Source organism: Biomphalaria glabrata, chromosome 8 (genome assembly GCF_947242115.1).
Source record: "Biomphalaria glabrata chromosome 8, xgBioGlab47.1, whole genome shotgun sequence".
Classification (NCBI taxonomy): domain Eukaryota; kingdom Metazoa; phylum Mollusca; class Gastropoda; family Planorbidae; genus Biomphalaria; species Biomphalaria glabrata.
Genome location: NC_074718.1, coordinates 15321358 through 15344064, shown reverse-complemented (window position 1 = coordinate 15344064; position 22707 = coordinate 15321358). Strand labels below are relative to the sequence as shown.

At 32.6% G+C, this 22707-nt stretch overlaps 1 protein-coding gene across 5 annotated transcripts in view; it reads left to right on the top strand.

Moving 5' to 3' along the window:
• LOC106054625 (uncharacterized) overlaps window positions 1–21791 on the top strand; it is a 41397-nt gene extending 19606 nt beyond the window's left edge. For 4 of the 5 annotated variants that reach the window (XM_056037310.1, XM_056037311.1, XM_056037312.1 and 1 more), the window contains 13 exons: window positions 1851–1927; window positions 3235–3339; window positions 4891–7655; window positions 8061–8174; window positions 8833–9141; window positions 9666–9757; window positions 11585–11709; window positions 15092–15224; window positions 15500–15679; window positions 15926–15993; window positions 16152–16252; window positions 16420–16549; window positions 17155–21791. In XM_056037310.1, the coding sequence (XP_055893285.1) occupies window positions 1851–1927; window positions 3235–3339; window positions 4891–7655; window positions 8061–8174; window positions 8833–9141; window positions 9666–9757; window positions 11585–11709; window positions 15092–15224; window positions 15500–15679; window positions 15926–15993; window positions 16152–16252; window positions 16420–16549; window positions 17155–17209 (4254 nt within the window). In that variant the 3' untranslated portion in view covers window positions 17210–21791. Of the gene's footprint in view, window positions 1–1850; window positions 1928–3234; window positions 3340–4890; window positions 7656–8060; window positions 8175–8832; window positions 9142–9665; window positions 9758–10422; window positions 11211–11584; window positions 11710–15091; window positions 15225–15499; window positions 15680–15925; window positions 15994–16151; window positions 16253–16419; window positions 16550–17154 lie in introns of those variants that run through there. The other variant, XM_056037309.1, reaches the window with a different exon arrangement.
• Window positions 21792–22707: the final 916 nt, after the last annotated feature.

Sequence of the window (22707 nt, the reverse complement as noted above, 5' to 3'; positions counted from 1 at the left end):
TGCCTCTTAGCCACACATGCCACATTAAGTTTGATTTGAAAAACTTTTTTCTTTTTCACCTTGATATTCTTAGTTCAGATAGAAAGTGGATACATGCGTCATATAGAGTTTTATTTCCTTTCATTAACTCTTTTTTTTTAAAGTGCTGAATCAAAGTTAACTTTTTTTTTTACAATATTAAAATGTACATCAAATATTGTTCTATTGCAAATGTTTACTTTCTCTAATGTGTGTGTGTGTGCTTATAATGACAACAAAAATCTTTGGTCAAAAATCTAATATTTGTACTGCTGTATGCTTGTATACTTATCAATGTGTAGAAAACAAAATCTAATGAACTGATCTAGGCAATGAAACTTGTTTGACCCCATGACTTAGTGGTAGATAGAATAGTAGCAGGCTACTACTTTCATGACTTGATAGTATTTAGTAGATAAGACAAACTGATAGTAAACCTGAGTCAGGAAATACCACTGGATAGTTGTGACTGAGACACTAGTTACATTAGTTCTTATAAAATAGGTTTCTGTTTCATGAACACATTAGACTGTACCATCTCTCTCTATCTCTATTTCTCTCTCTCTCTCATGTTAAGATAAGGAGTTCTGTTATCAATTTCACTTGCTCTGTACACAATCAGGTATCACGTAAAGCTCAATGTATTAGCAGACTCCAATGTTACTTAATCAGATGCTAGTATTAACCCTATTCATGCTGGAATTTTATGGCTCAAATTTAAAGTTTGTTTTTGTTTTAGTTGGAGTAGAGAGTTGGAGGTTAAATGTCTTGTTCACCCTTCTCATTTCTCTTCCCTTAATTTCCCTATAGCCCTACTGTCTTTTGTCTGGCAAAACCTGTCATTGAGATGCTTTCTAAGGATTAGGGAATAAATATACACACTGAACAGGGAGGGATAGGAATTAATGTTTAAGCTCACACAGTTTTACCTGAGATTTCATTTACTTTTGGAAAAATAGCTAGGACTATTTCATGAATAAAATTTTTCAGTTGTTTGTATCAATGTTTGATAAAGGAATGGCAGGTCATTGTGCAGACCAATAGACCACCCACCCATATAAGCAGATTATTTTAGCACTACGGACTGCTTGCTTTTAAAAGGAAACTTAAACCAAAAAAAAAAAAATATAGTGTTTTTTTTTTCCTTCCTTAAACAAGACAAGAATTTCTGATGTCATCCTATAAGTTAAGCATGGAAGTATTGTCATTTTTGTTTCCAATTATATTATCAGCTGATTATATCATTAGCATAATGAAATACTTCTATTTCCTAACTTTATGTTATTTTTAAAAATGACAGAAATAAGATAACTATAATTAAACATTATAATTTAACCTACTATATAAAACAGACTCAAAAAGATAGATTACCCTTCACTAGGATTATGTTTTCCTTTCTTTAAACAAAATTAATACTGTAGTGAAAAAAATGCCTTTAGAATTCTGCTCTATTTAGCTTTTCTAATGGCATTTCTTATATACATATATACATACATACTTTATAAATTGAGATTGAAATTTATCAATTTTTTTAAAATTTTTCTTTCATTTTTAACTTTATGAACTCATGCTTAAGAAGGAAAAAGAAAGAGCATGAACTTTGAGCCTTTGATTGATGTTTGGTACATACAAATTTAGAACTCGATTTTCAATTTTGTTTTAAATTTAAAGAGAGGTATATTTTTAAAGTTCTAATATGTCTTTGTCATTAATTTGACACCTCATAATGTCTGGAAGGGTTGAGACAAAACTTCTGGTTGTATTTATAATATGTATGTTTTTGTATGAAACTTTCTAAATCTCTGCTCTATTGTATTGGTATCTTTCTGCAGGCTTTAAACCACAAGTATGATGTTCAGATTATGGAGCCAAACACTGAATGGAAGTCTAAAGTCATAGAACTGAGTCGGTGAGTACATTTAACTACTTCAGCAACAGGAGTTAAGTTGAGATTGAGAAATCTAGAAATCATTATAGTTGGGTTTAGTATTTTTATTTAGAGCTAAAGGCTTGTCTTGAATAGATCCTTATTCTCTGAGCATGAGTGAGTAGTGACTTGTTTATATACGTTAACATTATCTGTTGGCTCTCTGCTATTCTCTTTGCTACAAAGTCAGAAACTCCAACACTCAAAGCTTCATAACAAGATTGTTGTTAACAAGGTGATTCCTCAATGTATGAGATACACTGAGTGTTGTTTTTAAAATACCTATTGTGCTACACACTGAGTGTTGTTTTTAAAATGCCTATCGTGCTGACTATTTTGAGAGATCCTTCAGTCCATGACTCTATGGTCATGAGGTACGTGCTTCAGACTTGTCACAATGTTTTAATATGAAACTCTGGGTTTCGAATCTTGGTGAAGACTGTGATTTTTAATTTCTAGATTTTTAGGGCGCCCCTGAGTCCACCCAACTCTAATGGTTGTGGAAAGTAAAGGCCATTGGTTGTTGTGCTGGCCACATGACACCCTGCTAGTAAACCATTGGCCAAAGATCACCCCATAGATCACAAGGTCTGAAAGGGGAACTTTACTTTTTTTTTTACTACCTTCTGTCATCCCCTGCTGTCCCGCTTGAGGTAAAGTCTTCAGATTGTCATAATCTGGGATGTGATTAGGCCAGTTCACTTAGTGCATTGTTTTCTTTGGACAGCACAGATGAAAAAGGTTCAGCTGTTTCATATGAGCATCTAATGTCCACTACTGAAGGATATAAAAATGGCATAAATCAAATGTATTTAGTACTAAGTACAATGTACTTAAGTGGCATTAGTTTGATGCTTAAGACAGACATGCCTACAGTCCCGCATTATGCAGAACCGTCCCGCAAAAGCATAAAAAAAGCTCACATGTTCCGCCGTTCTGCATTCACAATTTTTTGTTCCTCCAAGTCTGAATTCCGACACAAAAAAAAAAATCTCTGATTTTTCATTATTTATTAATAGTGCGAAATGAAAATACTAAATGCAAAATAAAATATATATAGGTCTGTGTTTATTGTTTACATTTCATCTCCTCCCGGACCCGGTGTGTCCTAAATTTATGAAGAAATTGTTGAGCTAGATCTAGACTGACTAGACATAGATCTAGTACTCTAGGTCTAGATACTAGATCTATTCTTAGAATCTAGTAAGTTATGTAAGTGCTAATAAGCCAAATGTTCCATTCAAATCCCTTTCTAGTAGTAGTACTGGCAATGTTTTACTTTGTTCCAGTAAAAACACTCATGGCGTGGCTAAGGAGCACATAGTCAGGATGAAGGAAAGATATGAAAAAGTCACACTTGAAGCTCTCATTAAGGCTGCTGGCGCATCTTTAAAGTAAGTTTTTTTTTTTAAATATTTTGAAACACGTCATAATCTTTTCCTGTCAGCAACATTTTTATTAAACTATCTTCATCAATGTATTATGTTAGTATCTTCATCAATGTATTATGTTAGTATCTTCATCAATGTATTATGCTAGTATCTTTTATCTTTGATGGTTCACATTTTTTCCCAATGGCAATATTTATAATGTCATTGTTTTGTTTTTGAAATTTCTGCTCTTCAAATATTGCCTAACACTTTTAGAAAATTTTCATTTATTTCTTTGTTTTACTGTAAAAATTTACTTTTTATATTATGCGAGCAGATACCCATGCTGCAATATGAATGAAACCACGTAATATAGAGTTTGCACAAACACTTTTCTTAGGCCCATCAGCCTAAGTTTAACATTTTTTGTTTGCATCCCTCAAATGAAAGGTCAGTAAATCACAGTTTTAAACAAAGCAAACCTTTCATTCGGTCACACGTAGCATCCTAGCATATAATAATGCAAAGGCACTAAACACATTTTTTTAACCCGTAAATTATAGTTTGAAAGAAGAAGCATCACGATTCCCAACTTAGTCCATTCTTTATTTATATTTACATATAATTTGTTTTGTCCGTCGTAGATCTAGATCTAGTGACACACTTTATTTAGAATAACCCATTTCCACAAACCATGTTATACACCTCCCCCACCCAAAAAAAACACACACACAATCACACTTTTAGTAGGCTCTTGGTTTCACAGTCACAATTTTTAGAATTCTTAATTTTTTATTTGAAATAGAGGCCTAATTGTAGATATAGATCTAGGCGTTTTAAAATTGTGCTAAACATTAGCATTAACTAGTCTTTCCATTTTAAACTGCAATAATTTCCTACACACACTCACTTATAAATACTTTCATACAGATGTTTAGTGTTCTTTGTAAAAACACATTTAATAATCACTGACTCTGATAAGGATAATCCCTCACGTTCACTCTGACAGTTATCTAAATCTAGAGGAGGATTAACTCCACCATAGGACGGTCCTAAGCCCGGCTGAGAAAGGAGGAGGGTTCCATAGGGTTAGGTACCCTACCCTGTAGAAAAACCACAGAAACAATAAACAGCTGAAGAGGATTAGATTTAATATCTAGATCTTCATCTGTGTATAAATAAACATAAAAAAACCCTGGAATAGAAGAAAGGTTTGCACCAAAATAGTGTTATGTTCTTAAAGAGAAAGGAAATATAATTTTGTTCTTTATTAAATGTTGGCCCTAAAAAGAATATTGGGCTGAAATTATGAAAAAAAAAACATTTTTGGTAAATTTAACCACTTCGATTTTGATTGTGAAAATGGCTTAGTTGTTCTAGGCTTAAGCTAAGTAATAGCAGGTTTAATTTTCTTTTTTTTTATTGTCTTTGGCAAGTGGGAGAATTAGTAATGGTAAGTGAGTGGTCAGGATAAAATTTTATTTTATTATTTTATATATTGATACTGTAATAAAAAATATCAGTACATTTGGTATTGATTAGTAAATTTTTTCTGTATATACTTTAACTTCACAGAAAGAAGAATGGTCACTCTTCAGTAGAGACCCAAGCTTTGATAAGTCAGCCTCATCAAGAAAGTCAAAAAGTCACACATGGGATAAAACCTCATCTGAATGTATCACATCAAGGGAGTCTCTTGCAAGGTCCAAACCTTGGTGCTGTTTATGGAGAAAGTAATAAAATTATAGTCCCAAAGAAAACTTCTCAGAAACATTTGAAAGCTAATCGGCAAACTGTGACAGCTTCATTGCAGAATACAGAATTAGGCAGAAACTCTCAGACTCCTCCCTGGTATCAACCAATGGGGTCTCAGCCAAACATGGTGCATCAGGTTTCTCCCACTAACAAGCATCAGGAGGTCACCACCGGCATAGAACCTGATGTAAAGCCTCAAGAGTCTGATCTCCCCCCGCTCAATAGCTTTCATGAAACTTTCTCTGAGTGGTGCAGTGCCAAAGGTCAAAGGACACGCAGGTCACAGAAAAAGGTTGAGACTGTAAACAAAACAGAGGCCAGTCCAAGTAAGATAACTCCAGAATTTCTGAGCCTGTCACTGAAAGAAGCCTGGGGTAACTTAAGTAATGAAAAATGTGTGCTGATAGATAAGTGTGTTAGTGCATCGAATACATTAAAAGATGTTGGCAGTGATGTGCTCTCACAGTTAGACAGTCTGAGTCAAGCAGTCAAGAGTTTGTCAGTGAATGATACCAATAGATCATCAAAACCTCTGGATGCAAGTAAGGATTTTAATCCAACGCATGAAGAAAGTTGTGCTGGTAACGTTGCCAGCAATGAAAAGGACATTGATGTCAATATAGAAGATGGCTATGATGATATCAATGACTACATTGAAGACTCACCTTTGAACTTGGTGGAAAGTAGTTCCCACTTTGACAACTCTTACAGTACTGGTGACTCCTCAATAGCCTGCTGCAGTAGTGAAGAATCTATGGTGAACAAATATAACAAAGACATTTTTGGTGTGGGAGGTGAGAGTGAATTCACAGTAGACGTTCTAGCTCAAAGTGAGTTTCCTCAGTTGAAGCTGGATATTGTAACTGATCAGGTTACAGAAGAAGTTGTCAACACTCCTGCAACTGTTGTTAGTGCTTTTGAATTTAACCCTAGACCAGCTATGAACATCCAGGAGGAGGCTGTCAAATATTTCATGAATCCAGGAAGTGTTAGTAGCTCATCTAGCATCTCCACTCTTTCAAATGAGTCCAGCGATAAAGATGTTGACACCACTAGTTCCTTCATTGCTACCTCTTCATTGTCAACATCATCGTTATCTTCTGCTGACCATAATCTTATGCATGATCAACCTAAGACTTCATCGGATGCTTGCGTTGATGTAGATACCAACCATGTGAGTAGTTTTGCTGGCTCCACTGTTCAGACATGTTATCTGGCATCTCCTTTGGTCAGCTACACTGATTCTGAAGAGGAAGACCACTCTGCAACTGATGGACTTGGTGTAAGAGAGTCTAAACATGTGGAAGAAGGCAAAACAAATCCACCACATAGCGACTCTAATAACATGCTATTATCATCAGAACATAAAAACAGCGCAGAGAATTCTGCTTCAAGCAGGGAACAGAGTCCACCATCAGATAGAAACTCTCAGATAAAACCACAAAAAAAGAAAAGACAAAGAAAAGGGAGACAAACTGAACCATTCATTGAAGACTCCCTGAAGGCAAAGTCTAAATTACAAAACTGGAGCACTTTTTACAAGCAGCACACAGATGGCCTGGCCCCCTCTGAAGAGACTCCCATCTTGGAAAAGATGCATCCATCCAGCAGTCCTGTGTCACCATTAACAGAAACCAAAGCATCTTCTACACAGAGTGAGCCATACATTTTTAGCCTCTTATACAAAGTCAACTCTAGCGCCTTCAATAAGTTCCAGCCTATAGATTTATCCCTGAGTAATATTACCCTAGTGAATGTTTCTTCCAGTGTCAATAGAAGAAAAAGTTCCAAAAATGAAGTCATCCTTAGAAAATCTGGCACCATGGACAGAAGCACCAACACAGATGATGCCTTGGAAAAAGAGGAAATTGATTTAGAGACATTGCAGAATTGTTTTCCAGAGTACTCTAAACGCCATTTAGAAGAGGTCATGAACCTTTATCACAATGACATTGAGTGGGTCAGCAGTTACCTATTGGAAGCTCCGGCATTCTCTGACCTGGTCAAAGATGAGAATTCTGAGGATCAGCTGCCTCCTGAAAAGCCAAAGATCAACACGTTAAAGTCTCTGGCAGAACTATGTAGCTCTGTTGCACGTCACAACAATCACTTAGATCAGGATGACATTGAAATGAAGGTCATTCAGGCAGGAGAAAACAGGCTTCAGAAAATTGAGAGCTTTGGCAGGTCTCGCCTTCTTAGCACAGAAAGGGGCCAATACTACGACAGTTGGGAGGATCGCTTCGTACTAGAAGATTTTCAAGGAACAGTTGCAAGCAAAGATTGCTGGAGCAGTTCACCAATGACCCACTATAATGTAGATCCCCCAAACTATAATATTTTTAGTAATATAGCAAAAACTCCAAACAATGATGTGGAGACATCATCTAACTCATCAAGAGAAGATAACCTAGTCTCATATTGTATTCTATCTGGGCGCGGTGGAGATACCACTACAGATCCTACTGACCAGCCTTATCAAACTGAGGCCAAAACATCACAGGACATGCCAGTACTTCCTATCAACTTGATCAGATCTCTAGAACAGTTGTATGGCTCCTTGGATTTACCTCTTGATAATGAAGGTAAGTTTAATAAAGGTCTAAAGAAATGCTGATAACTTTTATTTTCACCTGACAAAACCTAAATGAGCTTCAACCTGTTACAAATGTCTGACAAAACCAGTCACTTCATGGAGAAAGTAAAAAAATAAAAATTTAAATTTTTTAAAATGTTATTATGTTAGATAATACTTGCACCAATAGACTGCCCACATCGTTGATGGTATTTCCACTGATACTATTTAAAAGTGTTCTCAAAATAAAGTTTTACACCATCTTACTAGTTTTATCAGTCAGTAATACTATTATACAGCTTAACAATTCAGTTGAACTATTTTTTGTTGCTTTGTTCTTTATGAATTGTAGTTGAATAAAGCTAGATCAAGTTCTGTTGAGCTTAATCTCAGCTCTTTAAATCTTTTCCTACAGGTTTCACTCTGGATGACAAAACTGCCAGGAAGATTCACAAATGCCTGAAGCTGTTTTCTGTGAAGAAGGTTATTAAAGTTACCCCTGACATTAAAGAGCGGCAGTTGAAAAATGGTGACTATTTTTTTGGGTGCACTCAGTTTTAGTAGTGGACTCATGTCTGATACATTCTGCTCATGCATTTACAAAAACAAAATTACTTTCTAATAAAAGTTTATGAGTATAATAGAGTTGAATAGTTAAGTTCTAGGTCAAAGAATAATTTTGACGATAGCAATAAATATTTTTTTCTCCTTAACCCATTCACTCCAATATCCAGTTTTAAAAACTTGTATTTCTCTGGTTGTTCTTGTACACTGCAGTTTCATCACTTTCATTGGAAAAATTTAGATTCAAGAAATTAAAAAGCTATACAAATGGTTTTCACTTTAAAAGATGATGCGACATTATGAGCTCTTCTTAAACCAAAGTTATAAAAACTGCTGTATTGTACTACATTAGGAGTTAACTATAAACAATCTTCTATTTTCTATGGCAATAGAAGCTTGTGTTAATGTAGATGACTAATTAGATTGTTGTTTGAAAGCCCTCTATTTTGATTTTTTGCACACGATTAAAAAATGTATCATTTATTTCACTTAATTGTAATTTTTTTAATGTCTCTGTCTAAGTATTCAAAACATAAAACGACATCCATCACTGATTCAACATTTTTTTTTGTCTAAATCAAAAAGGGAGCTATTTGTAATTACTCCATATTTTTCTACAACAGATGAAGCTTTAGCTCGAGCTCTCCAAGAAAAAGAAAATGCCAAAAGTGCTTCAAAAAATACCCAGAAAACATCATTGAATCAAAATCATAGTGTTCCTGGCTGGACCAATCAGAGACCACCATGGATGTATGAATCTACAAATTCCCCTAGTTCAGAAATGAAGATCTCAGGCAATAACAGTAGCTCTTTGAATCTCAATAGGCCAGGATCTGTTGCAGACACATTAAATTTATTGAGAGGAACAGTGGGGAAAAAAGTAAAGCCATTTAAATTTCAAAAAAAGATGCCGAGAATTGCAATGAAATCTGGTAAGTTGAAATTAACCCAACTTTTGAATTACTTTTGGAGGACATCTTTCATTCTTCCATGCTGCTCAGTTTGATCTGGCCTATACTCTTTTTGTGGACCGGGGGGGGGGGGGTATCTGGGTTTCCTTTCTGCCTTTCAAACTCGAGCCCCCTTGCTAGGTAGCCACTCAGGCATAGATGTTAATTGCTTGAAATGAACAAAAAAATGTTTCACCAAACTTTACCAAAACCCTTAAGTTAATCAATGTCTATTATTTAATATATGACAATGATTTGTGTTAATATAAATATTCATAAAACTGACTGTCTAGACAAAAAACTTCTCAAACCAAAAAAGCCATACCCCCATTGTTTTCTCTTCTTGACAAGATATTTTCCCCAGTGCCACCATTTTTTAAATTAAAGTCTTTTTGGCTTTATATGTTGAATTAATCCTGAAGTTTGTAATCAGTTGAAATGCAATTTCCAATGAGCACAAAGTTATCAATTTGTTGTTCTAAAGTATTCGTCTTTGAATCTTCCAGTTTGGTCTGGGGTGAAGAGAAGGCATCAGGCAGACTCTTTACTTTCTATCATGGAGGAAGAGAAGGCAAGGGAGGAAAGCCAAAAAGAGCAGGTAACTTTGTGGTTGGACTCATTTGGTAGCCCAAAGTGGACTTCATATTTTCTTCCATGAACTATTTGTATAACTAAGTCAAGACATTTGTATCCAGCTATTTGTATAACTAAGTCAAGACATTTGTATCCAGCTATTTGTATAACTAAGTCAAGACATTTGTATCCAGCTATTTGTATAACTAAGTCAAGACATTTGTATCCAGCTATTTGTATAACTAAGTCAAGACATTTGTATCCAGCTATTTGTATAACTAAGTCAAGACATTTGTATCCAGCTATTTGTATAACTAAGTCAAGACATTTGTATCCAGCTATTTGTATAACTAAGTCAAGACATTTGTATCCAGCTATTTGTATAACTAAGTCACGATATTTGTATCCAGCGTGCAGACTTAATGATTACCTGCATTCCTGAATCTTTTTTGTAATGGCTTAAGAAGGCTAATGGTTAAATTCATATCAATATAGCTTTATTCAACAGGGACATGGGCATGAATAGACAGTATTGATTAAAGGTATACATTTTCTACTGAAATCACTACATAGGAAAGGGTGCAGCTTATAGTTTTGCATAATACATTAATAGTAGTCTTCTGATAACATTTTTAACTCCCATTTTGTCAACTCTATGTAAACACTAGTTCTCTGTTCTTATTCTTTCAGATTATCAGAGTTGTATGTACTTTAAAGAGTTGTATGTACTTTAAAGAGTTGTTTGTAACATTGAGCTCAGTTCTTGTTAAACCTGCATTTTACTTTTAGATTCCATTGAGTATCAATCATTACAAAGTCTATTTATAAATGTGTCCATTGTTCTTAACATTCAAACCTTTTTACATCAAATCAAATTCTCTGTAACATTTGGTTATTTCAATGTTTGAGTCAGAAGTCAAGTGTATGTCCCCTAGTGTTAAGATGGTTTATAATCTAATTCTCATCTCATAAAGCCCTATTTAGTGCTCTCCTGTTACATGATGTAACAAGGTCAGATTGTAAGAACCAAACTTTTTTTATGGAACATAAAAACTTTTATTTCCATTGGTAAATAGTGCATGTTGTTAATAATTGTTTTAAAAGTACTATATGTGATTCAACTACAAGATCACACACACGCATGTTTTCTGGAAGAGAAAAGTGAAAAACTTTGACTCTAGTATCTTTTTGGACTAGAAGTTAAATGCTTTTTAGTTTAATAAGTTTAAATGCAGGCCAACTTCAGCTTTTGTTTACGTTACCCACAGAATTAGCTGCATTTGGAATTAACAGAAGCACTATTTCATTGCATTAATTTTTAAAAGTGTTAAACATTAACCCATTATTTCTACTTTAAATTCATTTCTTCAATAAGGCATGACATAGAAATATTATATTGGTTTGTTTTGTAAAGATATTTATGTTGGGTTTGTTTTGTTAAAGTTGCCAATTTTAAGTTGCCAAAGTTTGTGTTCAGCAATTCAATTTTAATTTTAAAGCATGTACATTGCTTCAATCATATTATTATATATCTTTATTATAATATCTTTGATCAATTGGATTTTAATTTACATACAATTTTTCATACAGATTTTATAATTTGGTTGAGAATTTTTAAATCAATATTTAAAAAGTAAATACAAATGTAAGGATACAATTTTAAATGTTAAGTATAAAACAAACATTATACTTCTATATATTTATTTAATTGATAAGAATTTAAACTAATTTGTCACGTTTTTTAAAGCAATTTTTTCAATATCTATAATGTTGTTAGATTTAAAATTATTATAATGAATTGGATATCAATCATTGGTTAATTATCAATATTTGATTATTGTTTTCAATGTAGATGAGACTGATAGAGTTGACTGGAGACTCCCAGGCATTGGCTACAAGAATCAAGAGAATGGAGCTGTCTCAGTTGTATCCCAGCCTGGGGCCTGATTTCCTGGAGGAAGTCTTCATGGATGCTGGGTATTTTTACATATGTTTTCAATGAGTTTAGTTTTTTAGCGGCCCCCGTAAGGGGAAAAAGCCGCTATTAGGTTTGTGCAAAATGTCCGTCTGTCCGTCTGTCACACTCAGATCTCGAAAACTAGAAGAGATATGAAAAATATTATTTCATCATTAAATCCGGCTTGAAAAGTTTAGGTGCAACGGCTACTTTTGGTTTTCTAAAAGCAAACCGTTTAATTTATAAAATTAATTATGCAAGCGATTTTTTCATAAAAATACACCAATTCTAAAACAATTACGTAAATGTAGGGGAGGCAATGTTACAATATGCTAACAAAGATGGACAATTTTTGTGTATTTTCAGTATCACTAAGTCAAATATATTTTTAAAATGTACAGGAAATGTTTACAACAAATACAAATAATAGTTAAAGACGTTTTTTCTGGTCAACTAGCTGCTAAAATTAAAAGAAAACATTTCTGTTTGTTTATAAAGGCTAATAATGCACTTTGTATGTAAATATCACGCACATTTTTTTAAATGGACTTTTTATGCAGCGATTTTCGTGCAGTAGCGTAACGTCGCAACATGATCAGGTGCTAAACCAATTCCTTAAACTTTTTTTAAAAATCAGATTTTATTTATTTTTTGTTTAGTGCCCCCATCCGAATAAAAGAAGCTTATTTTTGTGCGTTTTGTCTGTTGGTCGGTCTGTCCGTCACGATTAGATTTAAAAAACTAGAACTCTAAAAGCTATTGAAAATCTGATTTACCCTTTAATGTTCCTCCCATAACATCTCAATAGTTTTAAGTATCTAAAATTGATTGTTCCGGATTTTTTTGTGCAAAACTAATCAACGCCAACAAATGTTTGTTTGCTCTTCTAACTTATATTACATTCAATTTCCATGCTTAAACGTTGCAAAAACACATTATCAATAATATGTTGTTCCGTTTTTTATGTAAATAGCATATTAATGCTAAATCATAATCTCTATACTGACTTATATTTCATTAAGTGTGAAAATGTTCCGGATATTGTTTTATAAAACATGAATTATGCCTAATGATTGTTTGAAATCGCATAAGGCTTTTAAAAAAAGTAATTTACTAGAATTGATTACTGAAAATTACTTTTTAGACATTTAATTTTCTTGTAAAACATAACATAGAAGTTTTGTAATCGATAAAGAAAGTTCCGGATTTTGTTTCTTACAAATCGTCGCCAGAAATTTCCGAATTTATTTAAAAATCTACTAACGCCAAATAATTGTTTGAACTCCCTCTTCTAATTAATAAACAAATAATCTTCTCATTTACGAAATAATGTTTTTACGGATTTTTATGAAAAATATTTTAACTCACTACTCTCTTACAGTACATTTAACTTTCTACCTAAAATATTAAAAAATCTAATTATCGTTAATATTATGTTCCGATTTTTAAGGAAAACAGAATCCAAACACCAAAGTAAGGTATGAAAATCTCTCCACGTGGCTGTAGTACATCTAATTTTTATACGAGACCATCCAAAAAATTTAATTAACGGTATTACATTTGTCTGAAATTCTCTTTTTCTTTTACTATTTATACAAACATCCGGAACAATCTATTATATAAACTTTTCAATTGTGTTCATACCTAAAAATTATTGCGATGTTTTGAAACGTAAAATAAAGGTTAATCAATTTTTAATAACTTTTAGTTGTTTTTTTTATATCAAGATAACGGACAGACCGACTGACAGACAAAACGCAAAAACAATGTGGCTTTTTAAATAATATCTATTAGAACTCAGTGCACCAATGTCTATGAACCCTCGTTAAATATCTCGTGTAAATAAAGACATTTTTTTTATGGTACCGGTACTAGCCTATTGTGAGCTAATGGAATTTTTTTTCTTTGACGTCATATGAATGGACTCTTTAAATGTAATGTTAAAAGAACGCACTCGGTGCACCAATGTCTATTAACCCTCGAAAAAATTGCTTGTATTAATGAAAACATATTTTAGTCTAACTAAGCCGTGTGACGTAGTGTTTTTTTTTTCCTTTGACGTCACATGGAATGAATTCTTTAAATGAAATGCTAAAAGAACGCACTCGGTGCACCAATGTCTATGAACACTCGAGAAATGGCTCGTGTTGATAAAGGTGATTTTTAGTCTAGCTAGGCCTTGTGACGTAGTGTTTTTTTTTCCTTTGACGTCATATGGAATGAATTCTTTAAATGAAATGCTAAAAGAACGCACTCGGTGCACCAATGTCTATGAACACTCGATAAAAGGCTCGTAATGATGAAGGCGATTTTTATTCTAGCTAGGCCGTGTGACGTAGTGTTTTTTTTCCTTTGACGTCATATGGAATGAATTCTTTAAATGAAATGCTTAAAGAACGCACTCGGTGCACCAAAGTCTATGAACACTCTTATAGATGAAGGCGATTTTTAGTCTAGCTAGGCCGTGTGACGTAGTGTTTTTTTTTCCCTCTGACGTTATATGGAATTAATTCTTCAAATGAAATGAAAAAAGAACTCGGTATAGTAATGTTTATTAAGCCTCGTTATGTGACTCGCGTTTAAAAAAGGAATGATATCTTGATTTAGATCTAATCTAGATTTTTTAAACTAGATCTAGATTTTTATTACAGTATATCTAGATCTGGATTTATATTCTAATTAAAATTATTTTAGAGTCTAGATCTAGAATTTCTAGATCTAGTTTAGACTAAAATAGACTAGATTAAGATGTAGAATTTCAATTTCTAAACTTAAAGTGTAAAAAAAAGTGTAGATTTTCATTTCCAAACGTTTTGATCAATATTGTAATGTTTTAATATACTAAAACTAATCTACTATTTTTTTATTAAATTTAAATTTACGGCAAATGAATCTTTGAAACATTATTACTTTTGACCATCGGATGGCTGCCTGGTCGTGCGGTTTGCGCGCTGGACTGTCGTTCAGATTTATGGATGGCCCAGGGTTCAAACCCTGCCCGCTCCCATCCCCCGTCGTCCTGCGGGAGGTTTGGACTAGGAAGTAATTATCTTCAACTCTGAAGGAACATCCGAAACGTGTAAAACATTTTACATCAAAATTAAATCACCTCTTGAATATTATTTGCGAATATGCAGATCCGACAGGGATCCGACTTCGACGGGGGCCGCCTCTGAGTTTGTGTAACACAAACTCTCTTTGTAATCTTGTTTAGTGTATAAATCTTGTCAAATATATTAGCATTGTAGTCAGTGTGTTACTGTTGAAATTAACGTGTACATATACATAGTATACAAATACAAGAGATGTCAAAAGACGAACAATATTACCTTAAGGTCATAATCACTCTGTTGAAGAAAAAAAAGCAAATATGTGTAACTAATACTGTATTATCTCTGCCAGCTACTCAATAGAAGAAACAGTCAGAGTGTTAGAGGCAGCTTACAACATATCTCCAGCTCCTATGTCTAAAGAAAGACAAGATGAAATCCTGGAACAGATGAAAGAGAGAAACCAGCAGTATTATTACCCCCAGGTTGGTCCTTTTCCACTAGTAGTTTTGTTTCTTTAAAACAATATGCTATGAAACCAGAAAAGCAACAATTTACATAACACATCATTTAGACATTATAAATTATACTTATAATTAATTTGCATAATACATCATTTAGACATTATAAATTATACTTATAATTAATTTGCATAATACATCATTTAGACATTATAAATTATACTTATAATTAATTTGCATAATACATCATTTAGACATGATATACAATAATAATACTAAATCTTTTTCTTTGCCTGCAGTATGTCAGTGAAAGAGATGCCTATGACCACTATGACTATCTGGATGATGTCCCCTGGAGCTACGAGGACTTGCGAAATGATGCCAATGTTTACCATAACCTGGCTAAGGAATGTAAAGACCAGGCCAATAGATACACAGCTGATGGGATGCCCAGTGCAGCATTGTTTTACAGACAGAAGGTGATCATCCCTTTTAGTTCTAAATGATCACCATTCACACAAATAGCTTTTCTCTTTTTTTTTACATTGCTACCATCCATCTAGTAACCTCCCCTTTTCTTTCTTTTAGTCTTGTACAATGAAAAACAAAATCACTTTTGAATATTGCATTCCATTAGATTGTTTACTTAAAATGTCTTATGTTAATAGTTTTTGGTATTCTTGTGTGTGTACATTTAAAAAAAAAAATTATTTTGTCCGAAACAGGCTAAAGATTATAAAGAACGAGAGTATGCTACAAATCACAAAGCAGCAGAAATCTTGTTTGATAAAGGGTAAAATATCATTAGTATCTAGTTGAAATGAACTAAGGGAACTTTATTTTATTTGATACAGTTATGTGAATAGTTTATGTTCAATAAACAAGCTTTGATGTGAGATTGTCCATTATATAATTACTTAAATATTAATTATTGTTGGCTTACGATTACAGGAGGGAAAGGCTGGCTAAAGAAAATACTTTGGACCTTCATTTTTACCATTTGGATGAAGCATTGATTGCTGTCAACAGAGCTGTCTCATTAAAAGAAGAAGGTCTTAAATATTTTTCTAATAGACTTTTAAATTTTTAATCTGCTTTTAGCTTAGTATTTATTATTTTTTTGTTCAAAAGTTGTTTTTTTTGTTTTTTTTTTCAAAGTTTTTTTGCTTGGCTAAGGATAACACATATGTCTAACGTAAAACTTAAAATGTTTTAACAGAATATCGTCTCAGAAAGGACAAGAAAAATACTTATGTGAATATAGTCACTGGCCGTGGACGCAACAGTAAAGATGGTGTGCCTATTTTAAAGCCAGCTGTCATAAATCATCTGCGAGATAGATGCTTCAGGTAATTGTCTCAATCTTGTAGGTTTTATACTTATGTAGTCTAGTTTTCAAGTGGTTGAGTTTTTGGATGCTCACCCAAATGAACCTGGATTAAATCATAAACCTTCCCAACCATAGTCACTTTACAATTTTAGTATCAGAATTTGTTGCTATTTTTTAATTTCTGGTCCTACTCCATATTTGTTGTTTTTTTTTAAATTTTGATGGAAATTTTAAAAACTCTAACCAAAGTGTGCTAGATCTTTACTTGATCTTCTTTCTACTGTTTATTTGGTCAAACTGAAAGTTTAAAAAATTTCTTAATTTTGGAAAATGACATATATTCATGAGAGAGAGATGTCTAGAGCTTAAAAAAATGCATTAAAAAAAAATGGTTTTCACAATTGTTTTGGTTTTCAGTTATGCATTATTTTTAATTCAAGGGTTGTGCTAGTGTTAATACTTAAAGAGGAAATAGTCGTAAAGCATTTAAAATAAAGGCAATCGTTGGTCCTTGTACTGGCCACACAGGATCCTCTTAAAGAGTAGGCTACAAAAACTAGTCATTTCAACTCTACTGGCCCTCTACTGTAGTTTTTCTTAATCTTTTTTATCTTTAACCTTTAGATTTGAGGAGAAATCGCCTGGAATGCTCAAAGTTTACATAGGACAAAGAATTTGATTGGTAAATATTATATGAGAATGACACTCATCATCAGGAATTAAAGACTTGATGTTTATAATTGTACTCATCATCAGGAATTAAAGACTTGATGTTTATAATTGCCAACACATTTACTGCATCTAGCAGAGGATCAGATTATAGAATTCTACAAATATTTTGTCCAGGCACTAGAATGTTTTTGTGTCCCTCAATGATCTCTTTCTCTCAGTGTGTTTGTAACATTGTATCATTTGTTATGTTTAAAGTGATTTCTAGTCATTATTATGAAAACACAGATAGCTAGTCCTTGATTTAATGGAGATTAAAGCTTTTCTGTTAATGCACTGTTTGCCAGTGATTAGATGATTATGATTAGATTATACAAGAAAAACCACATCTTATCATTTTCTGCTCGTCTTCAATCATCTCATAGTTTTTAAACCATAACAAAGTCTTGGGACCCTAGCTGTTATAAAATATGGGTCTCAACACTATTTGACAAGAGTTAATTCTCCTCTTTTTTTTTGTTTTCATTTTTCTAAACCTAACTAAATTAATTTCCAGGTATTATAGAAGTTTTACTTCTTACATTTTCTGTATTATCTCTTTATGGATGTCGACTTTTTTAATCAATGGAATTATTTGTACCATGTCTGCTCTTTAACTATTATCTATAGTTCTTTCAACAACATATTTTTCCATTACCAGTAAATTTTCTATAAAAAAAAATAATGTGAAATGCCTTGTTGAGGTGTTTTTTTTTCCCCTTTTATGATGAATTTATAATCTTCACTAATGTTTAATAATTGAAATCATTATAATTTTTTTAATGAACTTTTTTTTTGATGTTCACTATTGCTGTTATATAGTGTTGCTCTTGTTAAATGAGCATAGAATTATAATTGTTTTATTATGTTAATGTTAGGCCAGCATTAAGTAAATGGCAGCTTTTTAAAAAATTGTTTGTTAAGCCTATTAGTATTTGTGAAGTTTTGTGTTCTAAGGCTGTAATCCTGAGATTCAAAGCAGCATGTCCTTGGTAAATATTAACAATATTATACAAACAACAGCCTAGTTGATCTTAGGAGAAAACATTGTGACACTACTTATAGCTTGGAATGTGTCACCAGGCACCATTTAATTGGTACTAACATTTCCAGTGTCATACACTCCATCAAGTAATTTTAGTGTACTAATTCACTATTAGCCTTTTTTTGTGAGTCTAAGACAAGAAAAAATGTTATATGGAAATTGTAGACAACTTGTAGCTAATATCTATAGATTATTTTTGGAAAGGAGGGGGGGGGGGGTCATTCCTTGGTCTTGTCCTTATTAAAATCCTTTACATGAGAAGCTTTCTTCCCTTATCCCATAACCCATCCCACCATCCATTACATGAATATCTTCCAGTTTCAAATATATATAGTTATATATAAAAGGGTGAAATGAATGTTATGTCAGAAAAATAAATGTCCCACATTGATATATAATGATATGATCCTCAGATTCTGAAACATCACAATGCTTTCACTGTTGTTTTTAGTGATCTCTGTATCAATGGATAGAATACATGCATGAAAACTGACAGGATAATTTTGTACAGTGTAGACAGTAGATGACATATTTTGTGTCTCACCTACAACTACAAACTATATGGAGAAATGTTTTCTGAATAGATTGTGCCTTATAAACTTGGTGGTAGTGCAATGTTTGTTTTGGACTCTTTGTCTTACATTGTATAGTGTGTATAGTGTGCAACTCTTGAATATACTGTACATTCAGCTTGTATTGTATGGTGTGCTACCCTTGAATATACAATACCTGGTTGAGACTTTCAAATGTAAACACGAATGCCTTGAAATTTAATACATTTTCTAATCAGATTTTGACATAGACAAATTTGGTTGTTCTATTCTATTCTTAACCAAATCATTTTACCTTTATCTCTGTGTACTTGGTGTTGGCTAGAACTTGCAAATATACATATATATATTTTTTTTAGATTTAACTGAAGTGTTTAGTGCTAAACATTGAAAACAAGAATAGGCATCAACATATATATATATATATAATGTGTGGTGGATAAAGTAGTTTATTTTTATTTTAGTTTTTGTTGCTTCATTTAGCAGTTAGATCAATCAACTGTTTTGTAAAATATTTTTTTTAACATAAAAAGGAAAATAAACTTTTACATTTCTTTTTTGTTTTAGCCATGAATAGTCATTTTTTACCTATACTTTTAAAAATATTTTTTCCCCTTGGCAAAACAATTTTTATGCATAATTTTATACCTGTCGCACCATCTTTTTAAGTTGTACTAATCGAATATTGTTATGTAAATATTATAAATACGCCTGACACAATATGTATGTTCTTTTCACATTTGTACATTTTATGTTAAGCTTAACAAATAATGAATCAAATATTGATGTGTTAGTTTGGTAAAAGTTGATACAGTTAGTGTTATTGTTGGTGTGTCAAAGTTTTGGACTATACAATTATTTTTTTTCTCTTCTGTGAATGGAAATTAAAATGTGCTTGTATGTAAAGATTAGGCTGGATGCTGACTTGCAAAGATTTGTGAAGAAAACTATTTGGCAACTGGGTTTATTTGATCTGAATTGCTTATTAATTCTGTCAAACATTTCTACACATTCTATGTACACATTTGTAAATAACCTGGTGAAATACTGGACAGTGTAAGTCCAAATATTGCAGTGATCACAATAGTTAATATTTTTATACTATATACTTTACTCATATTATTATTTTTTTGTTTACTGTATTCTAATTTTTCTTAAAAAAAATGTTTTATATAATTACAATTGACACAATTTGTGTTAGGCCTAAATAATTTCAAGAGATAACTTTGTCTTTTTTTTTTCACTTAATAATTTTTTGGCACTATTCTTTTTACAGTTTGAAGAGATAACATAGTCCACCTTATTAGATCTAACCTGCACATGTTGCCTGCACAAACTAACGTGCACTTCAATTAGGATAAATGTTTTCCTACTTGTAATAATAAGTACAAAGCTTAACTGAATGTTTGTTAAATCAATAGGAATACATAATAGACATAAACTGCATTCAAAACATGACTTTCATTATACATATTTTTTTTTACCAACATAACCAGATCAGGACAATTTTTGAATCAGGCTACAGTTTAATGTTTTTTCTGGAATTATTTTCAGTCTACTAACTTTTGCCGCATTGCTCATGGGATTGGTTTGTGCTTATATTTGCTGTGTGTTGCTGTTCCAACCTGTACATACTTATCTTTGACCTCTTGTGTATTTTATAAACTTGCTCAGGATTTTTTAAAATTATGTAATTTGTTGTAGTGATGTACACTACATGTCAGAAGGATTTTGTTTTTACATTTTAGCTTATTAGTGAAATGTGATAAATAGCATTTAAAAACAACAACAATATATTTGTATATTTTTGTCACATTTGTATAATCATTTTAAATATATATTTCAACTCAGTATAGTTATACATTGACCATAGATATATATTGACCATAGATAGACATTGACCATAGATATATATTGACTATAGATAGACATCGACTAGTTTTACAAGGCAGCTTGAAACTTTTTTTTTTTCTTTTCATACGTTATAAATAATGAATATTTTTAGTAAAGACATAGCCGTGGGTTTAGCAGAGTTTTAAATTTAAAATAGTTTAACTTGCAGGCCTTATTTGAATCATTCTTTCCAGCCATAAGGGCCATCCCTTTTATTCTAGCTGATCTTAACTATTAATGATGAAATGACATCTGACATATATTGGTTTTGGAAATATGTATTTCAAGATTTGAAGATTGATTTATTTGATATATTCTTTGATATCAGAGTTGTCTACCATGAACTCTAATATTGACCTGAAGGGTTCCTAAGAGCCATGCAAGATGCAGATTCGAGTGACAGAGCAACCCTATTTGCATTATAAATCTGTTCTTTATCAAATATTACCAGCATCGTGTTTATTGGAGATGATCATTTCTATCCAGCTCTCTGTACACCAGCTCTTTACCCAACAGTTCAAGTGTAGTTGTGTTCAATTCTGTTTGTGTTTGTTGTACGTTGTATTTGTGTTTTGTTCAGTTCTATTTCTGTGTGTTTTCGTTAAGTTTTATTTGTATTTTGTTCAGTTCTATTTCTGTGTGTTTTCGTTAAGTTTTATTTGTATTTTGTTCAGTTCTATTTCTGTGTGTTTTCGTTAAGTTTTATTTGTGTTTTGTTCAGTTCTATTTCTGTGTGTTTTCGTTAAGTTTTATTTGTGTTTTGTTCAGTTCTATTTCTGTGTGTACTTCTGTAATTCACCTCTACAAGATAATACTTTCTACATTTTCATATTGAAAGGTTTCATGAGAGTCAATGTTTTCTTTCTGTTTATTTCATGATTTGAAGCAAATAGATGAATGAATATACAAAGAATAGTAACATTACGTCGACTGATGGATAACCATGTTGTACTCCTAGCCTGACTTCCTCTGTAGACACAAAATGTCTTGGAGCAGAAAGTAATTTCTCTTGCTGTCTTTCAAAATGAATTGTTCTGGTGAAATAAAATGTTTAATTCAACGCATTGGAAAAGTTTTTTGTTTTTTTAATTTAGGTTTATGTGAACTATAATGGAATAGGTCCAGAGGGAACGGGAAGGTCACGGTCTTAGTGACACACAACATGAACACAATAGATAAATATACAATTGTTCGTGTTCATAGACTTTCACTAGCAGAGTGGTTACCGTGTTGGCTTGAGCCATGAGTTCGAATTCAGATAGTTCCTCCCTCCTTTTAATAAAATAAATGTATAAATGCTTTTGTATTGTTAGTCTAGATCTAGTACACATTGAATGGCATGACTGGTCCAAACTAATTGATACAACTTTGCTTGAGTATTTTTTGTATTTTCTTGTCTCAGTCGTATCCATACGTGTAGTAGTGATCTCTTGAACAGTGGTGTCACTAGGGTGGGTGTCACCCGGTGCGGTAAGTTCAGGGTGTCGCCCCCCCCCCCCTCAGCGTTCCCCCTCAAATTTTTTCCAATAATTTTGTTGCGCCACAATAATAATGCTGGTCTTCGAGTCTGAAGATTAATGTAGAATGCAGTATTTCCCGTGGCTACGCAGCCCCCCCAGAATACAGTAAACTACATTCGTTGATAGTTGTTACTGAATTTTAAAAAGTCTGTCGCTTTCTATTTTAAAATTTCGTTGTTTCTGACATTTTATCATTAGTTATTTTTATAGCTGTAAATTTAAGATTTTAAATTAGAAAAATATTGAACATCAACTGAACATGCTTTCCTTAGTACACTTTCAAGAGTTCCTGACGGAAACAATTAAACATGGTAGTGCTAGTTTTGTACCGACCACGAATTTATTCATCGGTACAAAGTAATAATAATAAGTATTATTATTATTAAGCTTGACATTTAAAAGCGTACAAGAACTTTTCAGGATCTCAAATTTGAAGACTTATAAATAACAAAACAGTCAA